Source organism: Rhipicephalus microplus, chromosome 1 (assembly GCF_043290135.1).
Source record: "Rhipicephalus microplus isolate Deutch F79 chromosome 1, USDA_Rmic, whole genome shotgun sequence".
Lineage (NCBI taxonomy): Eukaryota > Metazoa > Arthropoda > Arachnida > Ixodida > Ixodidae > Rhipicephalus > Rhipicephalus microplus.
The window spans coordinates 10,292,258-10,302,011 of record NC_134700.1 but is presented as its reverse complement, the minus strand read 5'-3'; the positions used below and the strand labels follow the sequence as shown (position 1 = coordinate 10,302,011).

Sequence of the window (9,754 nt, the reverse complement as noted above, 5' to 3'; positions counted from 1 at the left end):
TGTACTTGAGCTGGACGTGCAGGCGCAGTGAGCCGCATGCCTTGATTGCGGACTGGTTAGCCGCACTGAGCATGATAGAGTACGGTGGGGGAAGACCTCGAAGGTGGGACCATAGGTAGCACAGATATTGGAACCGCTATCAATAAAAAGTCGCTGCTTTGCGACATGGTCGGTGACGAAGATGCGGCGGCGTCCAGGTGGGCAGCTTGCGGTTGTCTCCACCAGCTGCCGTTAGTGGTTCTCGTTGGTGGTGCAGAGTGGTTGACATTGCTGCGCCCTGTTACCGAAGTGCAGATGGTAGTAGCCCCAGTCGTGCTCAGGAGGCCGCGTTGAAAGTCACTCACCAACGCATTGTGGAACGTAGCTGAGTTGTTGATCGATGTTGTCAATGCGGCGCGCAAGCCTTGTGGGGTTCAGAGGTGCGGCGACAGCCTATATGGTGAGCGATGGCTGCAGCTGTGGCAAGAACGCACCTAAACCAAAACTGAAAGTGCAAACTGAAAGTGGTGACGCAAACGAAGACGACAAAGTGTGCACGCGGAAGGCGAGCATGAAGCGCGTGAGCGTTTCGAGCGTCGACTGGCAGAGCTTGCGTTGCCACGTTGATGCCATCGGACCAGCCGGGACAAACCAGGCGTGTCCTGTGGTGAGCGGGTGGCTTCCAAACCGAGCCTTGTGACGTGTTTCTACAGTGAACGTGCGCGCGGGTCAGGACAAGCTGCTGATCGTGGGCCAGATAGTGTCCGATACCAACCAGCTACAGAGTTAATCCACAGTGCTGAGTCTGCTGAGGTCCGGCACAACCACATGCTGAGGGCCTTGGCGCCTCGTGTAGGTTCACGATCCGGCACAACCGACTGCGGCGTAGTCTCGTCGCTACGTGGAGTCATCGTCCTTTGAAGCGTTCCTGAGCCGGACGAGTCAGCGCGACTCTCTTTACGGCCACAAGCGTGCGTCTACTACACGGTCATTGGCGCCGTGAGTGATGTCTGCAAACAATAGCAACAGAATGAGTCGGGGCGCAGATAGTCGTAGGCTACCGGACCGTAAGGACTGGGGGTCAGAGGAACGTAACTGTGTTGTGCTGTTCGGCCATGTATTGAACGTGTGTGTATTTGTGCTTGAATTGTGTTGTGCATAAATGTTTTGTTTTCTATGAACTTGTCTGTATCAGAGGGCTCCAGAACCATCACAGCGGCACTGAGACCTCTATGATGTGGTCAGCGAACTGGGCAAGGTCGTTGAGAGAAAACATGGGCGGAGCCTGCAAAATTGCTTAGACGTGTGGTGGAGCCAAATGAATTGCAGCAAAGATTCCGGCCCTTTCGTGATCACCATGAGAGCAGGCATGTGGCGGAGCAGCTGCGAATGTTTGCGTTCAGCGAGCTCTGCAGACTGAAGTTGTTGCAATTTCTCTTGATCTGAATGTGACAGGTGGCGTACGAGTTCGGTCTTGATGTGTTCGTACCAGTTGGTCCCTGGTGGATTGACGACGATATCGCAGACCTCGTTTGCGAATTGGGCGTTCAAGTAGGCGACGATGTAATTGTAAAGCGTCCGGTCTTGCGTGATGCGCGCTGGGAAAACTGGGACTTGACTCGGATGACGTGTACGTCGGGCGCCTCCACCAAAAATGGCGGGAGCTTGATGACGACGTGACGTTTGTGCATGTCGGCGGTGGTCGCAAGAGTGGTGGCGCCCGCCAGAGCAGAACTTTGCGGGGCGTCGCCCAAGCGCAGTTTTTGTTGGGTCCGAAGTTGCTCTTGCAGTTGTACTTTTTGGCGAAGAAGGCTGACAGCTTCTTGACTGGCCACGGTGGTGCGGTAAATAAGTTTTCGGGGTCACCAGATGTGGCATGTGCAGTTGATGAAGGACGGATCGCAACATAAAACGTAACAATTGTTCATGAGTGTTAGCAGTACCGACAGGGCAAGCATGCCGATGCTGTGCTCCATGTTAGAGAAACACTCAGGGAAGCGAGCCTGGCAGCTTGTGTCTTGTAGCCACCTGTGTTGACGTCAGCCTCCGGAGAAGCAGCGGTGGCGCAGTCCCTTATTGAACGCGCGTTGCAGCATGCGGCCGAGTCACGCTGACTGCACTGGTTTGGGCACAGCGTGTCGTCACAACATAAAGTCTTTTCGTATATCTGCCACCGATGCGTCGTTACTGTTCCAGAAACACAACACCACTGGCCACGACTTGACGCCGACGTCACTAGTTACGTCAGGTATTGCCGAGGCTGTCAGTGACGAAAGACATTGCCTACTAGGCCAGCTGGACTTCAGCCCCTCGAGTGACCTTCCCGGCCATTCAAGCAAATAGGCATGGACTTACTTGGGCTGTTGCTGACGTCGATTTCCGGGAACAAATGGATCGTCGTAGCTGCTGACTACCTCACGCGCTACGCCGAGAGAAAGGCCCTGACCAAAGCCATTGCTTCCGAGGTAGCAAAGTTCTTTGTCAAGAACATCATCCTGCGTCATGGAGGTCGACAGGTTCTGAATACTAACAGAGGAGAGGCCTTTACGGTGGACCTGACGCAGGTTATTATGAGGTACAGCCAGAAAAGTTACTGCCGGACTACCACCTTTTATCTACAGACCATCGCCGGTAGGCTGGCCATGTACATTAACGTCAAACACAGGACGTAGGATGCAATACTTTCGTATGTGCCATTCACGAACAACAGTTCTGCGCAAGAAATGACACAAATGACAGCGTACAAGTTGGTGTATGGAAGCAGCCCGACCATGACGCTCGACGCCATGCAGCCGTATTTCCACGATAAGGAAAACATCAATGTGACTGTCTACCTCCAGGGCACGGAAGAAGCTCGACAACTCGCCTATTTCCACATCAATACCCAGTAGACGACAAACAAGCGCCGTTACAATCTTCGACGACGCTTCGCTAAATATCCCCCCGATGAACGTGTTTGGCATGGATGCCGATACGCCAACGTGGACTCAGTGAAAAACTACTGCGAAGGTACTCCAGAGCGTGCAGGGTGGTTCAGCGTCTCGGCCCACTCGAGGTTGTCCCTAGTGGCATCACAAACTGTCAACGGCGGCGATCGTGACCTGAAGTCTTACATGTCACACGCCTGAAGCTGTTTCCTGCACGTTAACGAGCTGAAAGAGCGTGTTTTGTTGTTGTTATCTGTGTATCATAATTTATTTCTTGTACTTTGTTGAAGTATTAGTTTCTGAAGTATTGTTTTCCTGAGTATTTCCTCATAATACTTTCCGAGTATTTCAGCACAGCTCTGCTTTTGCAGTGAGATTTATTCGATGTGGTTCATTTGTGCGTTTAGGTGTACATAAGTGAAAAATTACTGCACAGTCAAGCGCAGCAACACAAACAGCACGGCCTGGTGGGCAATTGCCGCTCCAATCTAGTCGTCTTTTTTCTGTTGGTGCATAGCCACTTTTGCACATGCCCCATTACACTTTAAGTGAGGCCTTTTGTCACCTAGAAAACGGTTTAAGCTCAAATATTTTAGTCAACGCGTCCTTATATTACAAGAGAAAAGCATGGGTCCAGACACTTATGACACATTACCTCTTCCAGGGCCTTCCAGAGTTCCGCATCACTGTGTTCGGAGAAAGGATCCAAGTTGCGCCTTATGGGTCCAGTGAACAAAACCGGATCCTGCATTGAAACATGAGTCACACTATGGAAGACTTCAGAACGTAACATGACGATTCAAATTAAAAGAATGAGTTAAGTGTCACATACGTTATAAAAGAAAAGCAAGACATGCACTCATGTATACGTCGGATGTGATGCGTGTTCGAAGTTAACATTTATGGTTTTCTTAACGGTAAGCACTGAAAGATTATGTAAACTACATATGCAGATAACTTATACACATCCAGGGGGCACAAAGCATGGCTAGATTTGTTGTGTTCAGCCGCGCAGTTCCACTTGGAAGAATTGCTTTATTATGCAGGTCTGTTCATATCGAGAGTCTCAAAATAAAGTTTTTCAAATAAAAGTTTTATTTTGGCATATCATGTTTGCAGCGTGAAGGATATAAAGAAGAGGGTCCTAAAGTCAAGGCACCCTACCGGAACCCTCTGTGCAGAATGACCAGAGAGAAACTGGGAAATATGCACAAAAATAAAAAAAATCGAAGTAAAAAATAAGAAGAGACACAGGTGCAAAAGTTACGCAAAGGAGTACTGCGATAATAAGTGACAACATTAAAATATTGCAACAAAGTTTATTTCTGCTTTTCATTATTACACATGCAGGGTTGTGAGGATCAGCACAGTGTTCTCCCACGTGGTGAAGAGTCACTGCTTGCTATCACGAGCCGGTAGTAGCGTAACCTTCATTAGCTTTGCCCATGTCTTCAACCCATTGGCACACGAAACATCAAACGCAACGTCCCCGCATATCACGGAGGAGCTTGGCGACAGTGCTGAATGTCTTGCTTGCGTTATTATATAAACCACCATTAAACAAGCAAATGGATATCTCAGCGAAAGCATGCTAGAAGAATTTTTCCAAGTGAAACTGGTTATAAATATGAATGCCCACAACTTTTCAATTATTATATACAGCCACTTGCTGATGTCACTAAATATTTATATTTTAGTCAATTTGGTGCTGACGGCAATAATTGTACCTATTCGTGTTCTCATAAATACGAGTGTGTAAGCTATATGCAACAATGTTTTTCATTTAAAATAGCTAGAAGGTGACCTAATTGGTGTTGGCTCATCTTCAAAAGTAGGCTCATGAACGCGGAGGAAGAAAACACAGTACAACATGCAACGCTCATAGTGCTCATGGTGTCTTGGGTTGAGTTTTTTCGTCTCGTGTTCACAAACTGCCCTTTTTATTATGAGCCATTTTCATGTGCTTCCCAGTGCTGAATTAAAAAAATTGCTGTGAAGGTTAGTTTTGAAAACCCTCTATGCAAAATTACGTATGTGTATACATTGGCCATTTGTTTATGGCCACTTTGCTCCTATAGCAATAGGCTCTTCAAGAAGATATTTTATATGTACCACTACAGGGGTAAGTTACGTACGTATGTATGTATGTATGTATGTATGTATGTATGTATGTATGTATGTATGTATGTATGTATGTATGTATGTATGTATGTATGTATGTATGTATGTATGTATGTATGTACGAACGTACGTACGTACGTACGTACGTATGTATGTATGTATGTATGTATGTATGTATGTATGTATGTATGTATGTATGTATGTATGTATGTATGTATGTATGTATGTATGTATGTATGTATGTATGTATTGTTGTGCCACAGACATGTTCCTCGTTCGGGAGCACGTCTCACGAGATTGAGCCCTGTTCCGACGAACTGTCTCCCCCCCCTCCCAGCGCCGCCTTCCGTGCAGAAGAACCGTGCAGTTCCGGGGATAACGTCGCTTCCTCCGCCGAACCACTTTGCAGTTCCGGGTATCGCGGCGTCTCCTCAGCCGAGCCACTGTGCCATTCCGGGGAACTGGTCTCGCAGAAGAGCCCAAAACGCTATTTAAGGCCGTGCCGGCCCCATGTTAGAGGGATTTTGCCCCAGCCGACGTTGTCGTGCTGGCCGGCTCTCTACAAACGACAACCTGCTACAGTAAAGGGTACTTTTGTTGTTGTTTCCAAAACGAATTGCCTCCCTGTTTCGCCTTCGGACTAAGGCTTCAGCGAAGTCCGCTCGACGGCTCGCCGCTCTTCGCCACCGCTATCATCGCGACAGAGAAAATTCATAACAGTGGTTGGCAGCTTCGGGATACGATATCCTACATTTGGCACGCCGGATCAGAACACTGGAAGCTCGAGCACGACCGACCTGATATCAGCGTTTGGATACACTGATATACGCTACCCTGTTCTCATCGTTCGGCAAGCTGGGGCAAGCAACCCCGGATCTCAACATTGGCAAGTTGGACCGGATCCCTGAAGGCCTGATACTATTCGACGGCAACCACGAGTTGGACCATCGTCGGCTACTTTGGTTGGGCGAGTGCCCAACATTTACTGTTAATTTCGCCAGACCTCTCTAGCACAGGCAGATGTTAGGAGAGCGTTTTGTGTTTCGTTGGTTATAATTAAATATTCACCTACTTTAAACCACGAGATTAGTTTTGGAGTACGGTGAATATCAGTAGTAGAGCATCACGAGGGATGAGATCGCGATGGAGCAATACCTGGTGCAGGACCTCCTTGAAATTTGTGGAGCCATGGGGATTTCCGCCGGGTCCGCTAAAACAAAGGAAGCGATTCTCGAGGTGATGCGGGCAGAAAATGTGACTGCCGATGAGGCTGACGAGTTTTGGGAGCTCATTTGTGAGCAAAAGCAGAAGGCCGAGAAAAGCCGTGAAGAGCTCGAAGCTCAAAGGCACGAACAATGGAAGGCCGAGGAGTGTCGAAAAAGGAGAGAACATTCTCTCAGAATGAAAGAGCTTGATCTTAAAATTCAAGCGCTTAATTGGGAGCGAGCGAAACACCAGCTTCGCAACTTTCAGATAGGCGAGAACATCGCAAATTTTCTTGAGGATTTTGAAGTTGTTTGCAGTAATGTTGGTGTTAGCCGCGACCTTTGGGTGAAGAAGCTCGCCACGTTGTTGCCGCGCGAAATCGCGCATGTTTTGAGTTGTTTACTTGGCAAAGTTGTTTACTTGACTTGGCAGCAGCGGTTGCGGCGGAAAGAACGGCGTAAACGAACACGGTCTCTTCTTCTGTTTCGCAGGCTGTTGGCATTCGTCAGACACCGTGTGCATTTTTCGTCGTCCATATGCACATCGCCGTCGGTGCGAAGGAGAAGTAACAAGCTCCGCTGCGCCTGCGCCCAACTACCCTGCGATGAATTCTACCGCACCTGCGCCGTACAGCCACTGGGCTTCTTAAAGGGAGGACCAAGCCATCACCGAGACCACTTGGCAGCAGCGGTTGCGGTGGAAAGAACGGCGTAAACGAACACGGTCTCTTTTTCTGTTTCGCAGGCTGTTGGCATTCGTCAGACACCGTGCGCATTTTTCGTCGTCCATATGCACATCGCCGTCGGTGCGAAGGAGAAATAACAAGCTCCGCTGCACCTGCGCCTAACTACCCTGCGATGAATTCTACCGCACCTGCGCCGTGCAGCGACTGGGCTTCTTAAAGGGAGGACCAAGCCATCACCGAGACCACTTGGCAGCAGCGGTTGCGGCGAAAGAATGGCGTAAACGAACACGGTCTCTTCTTCTGTTTCGCAGGTTGGTGCTGTTTCTATGCCCGCTGTAAATTTGGTTGTGCCGCAACTACTGCTGCTACTGCAGGTGCTGCTGTGTAAACTACTGTTCTCATTTGTCGCTTTGTGCAACTATGCCCCGAGATGGAACATGTTCTGTGTGCGATAAGCCGTTCACTGGGGACGTCGTATGAATTGAATGTAGCGACTGCTGTCAAGCATTTCACGCCGGCAAATGTGCTGCAATTTCTGAAGCAACTATCAAGTCCAAAGGGCAGGCATACTGCGATGCATGGCGCTGCCCTACCTGTAGACGGTCGAGGTTGCGAGCAGCATCAGCTGAATCAAAAGAACCGGGCAGTGAGGCCGACATGCAAGATGTCCGAATTTGGATGAAAGCTATTAACGAAAAGCTGGATAAACTAGTACTGCTCAAAGAAACAGTTGAGAGCATTGACGACGCGGTGCAATACTTGAGTGAAAAATACGACGAAATACTAAAAAAAAAACGGAACAAAACGAGCGTGACGTCAAGGACCTTAAGCGCAGATTGGAAAAGGTTGAGATGCGGGACCGAGAAGTAGCTGAAGTGCAGGCAGAAGTAGATAACCTTGAGTGGAGGAGCCGCAGACTCAACCTAGAATTCCATGGAATACAGGAAACGGAAGATGAAAACTTGCTAGAAGCGATCAATGCAATGGCAATTAAACACCAGTTCCCGCCACTCGCAGAAAGTGATGTGGTCGCCATTCATCGGCTTCCGCCCAGAAAAGATAAGACGCCGGTCGTTATCTGTCGTTTTGCGAAGAGAGCGGACCGAGATTTCTGGTGGAGAAACAGAAAGAAACTGAGCAGCCTAAATGAGCACTTCTTCTTGACGGAAAACCTGACCAAAAGAGCGCGTGCGCTGTTGTTTGAGGCAAAGAACTGGGCTAAAGAAGCGAACTTCAAGTATGCATGGCACTCAAACGGGAAAGTTCTAGTGCGTAAAGCTGATGGGGAGAAAGCCATACGCATCGCAAATGCTAGTGATCTAAACAAACTAAGCTAAAGAAAAAAAGAAATGATCGGCTCAACATGGCTTGCGTAGGAAACGATTCTTATGTGCTTCCGGGAGCGTTTTCGCAGAGTTTAGGAAATTTCTACTCAAACTCGTTGAAATGTTTTCACTTGAATGTGCAATCGGTAAAAAATAAACAATCCGACCTTAGCCTTTTTTTCGAACAATTAAATCATGTATTCGACGTCATAATGTTAACTGAAACATGGTCAACAGATGAAGCCAGCGTGTTTCGCTTGCCTTCGTACAATACGTTCTACCTTAATCGAATTTCTGGTCGTGGCGGTGGCGTATGTATTCTAGTGAAAAAGGTCGTTGACTGTGACCTAATTCAAAATTTCACCCACTCTTGCAATGACTTCGAATTTCTATCAGTTAAACTACAAAATGTGGTTCTTGCCGTTTGTTATAGACCACGAAATGGCGAAACGGCACCCTTTCTGGATTACCTGGACACGTTTTTTGCGTTCACTAACACAAATCGCTTAGACGTTGTGTGTGGTGGTGACATGAACATAAATATGCTCAAACAGGAAGCTATAGTACAAAAACTTGATATTTTGCTGAAATCTTATTGCTTTTCAAATATGATCACTGTCCCTACGAGAATCACACAAATGTCTTCGTCCTTGATTGATTTGTTCTTAACAAATATACCGACAGAAAACCTCAAGGCTGGTGTTATTACTGTAGATTTGAGTGATCATTTGCCAATATACATTTGTTGTAGGAAACACTTATGTGACAAAAACAAACCGAACACATTTTTCACCCAGCGTATAAACGAACAAACTCTGAAAATATTTTCGGAGAAGATTTTGAGGGCTCCTTGGACGAATATACTTAAATTAAATGAGCCAAACAAGGCGTACGAAGAATTTTTGAACATACTAAAGCCAATTTATACTGTTTCGTTTCCTCTGGTTAAAACAAAGCAGAACAGGAAAGTTCGTAAACGCTGGATCAACGCGGAACTTCGAAAAAGAATACCAGAAAAAAATATGTTATTTAGCCGCTATCTTAAAACGAAAGACCCTAAATTGTTTAAAGAATTCAAGGTTAAACGAAATCGCCTAAATAAAAATCTCAAAAAGGCAAAACAAGAATATTATAACAATATGTTTAGTTCAGTTTCTGGGTGTTCAGATATAATGTGGAAAAGGCTAAATTCTCTCTTAAATCGCAATGTGTCCACGGGTTCAGTACATAGCATGAATCTTAACGGCGAGGTCATATCAGGAAAACCCTTGGCCGACACTTTCAATAAATATTTTGTAAATGTCGCAGAAAAATGTGATGTGAGTAGTAACCTTGGAAGTGTCCCATTTATCGACAGTACCATTTTTCTTGATCCGACAAGTGAGAATGAAGTGAAAGAATTAGTTTTGAATTTGAAAAACAGTACAGCACTTGATATTGACGGGATACAAGTTCAACCTATAAAGCATGTCATTATATTCCTTCTTCCTTATACAACGCATATATTCAAT

At 46.9% G+C, this 9,754-nt stretch overlaps 1 protein-coding gene and 1 pseudogene across 6 annotated transcripts in view; one reads left to right on the top strand and one right to left on the bottom strand.

Annotated features, from left to right (window-relative positions):
- Positions 1–9,754, bottom strand: part of LOC119178190 (ATP-binding cassette sub-family C member 4) — a 2,441,444-nt gene that overhangs the window by 142,608 nt on the left and 2,289,082 nt on the right. For all 6 annotated transcript variants that reach the window (XM_075869787.1, XM_075871012.1, XM_075871549.1 and 3 more), the window contains one exon: positions 3,562–3,651. In XM_075869787.1, coding sequence (XP_075725902.1) covers positions 3,562–3,651 — 90 coding nt within the window. The remainder of the gene's footprint in view (positions 1–3,561; positions 3,652–9,754) is intronic.
- On the top strand, positions 7,527–8,255 carry LOC119181205 (uncharacterized; annotated as a pseudogene).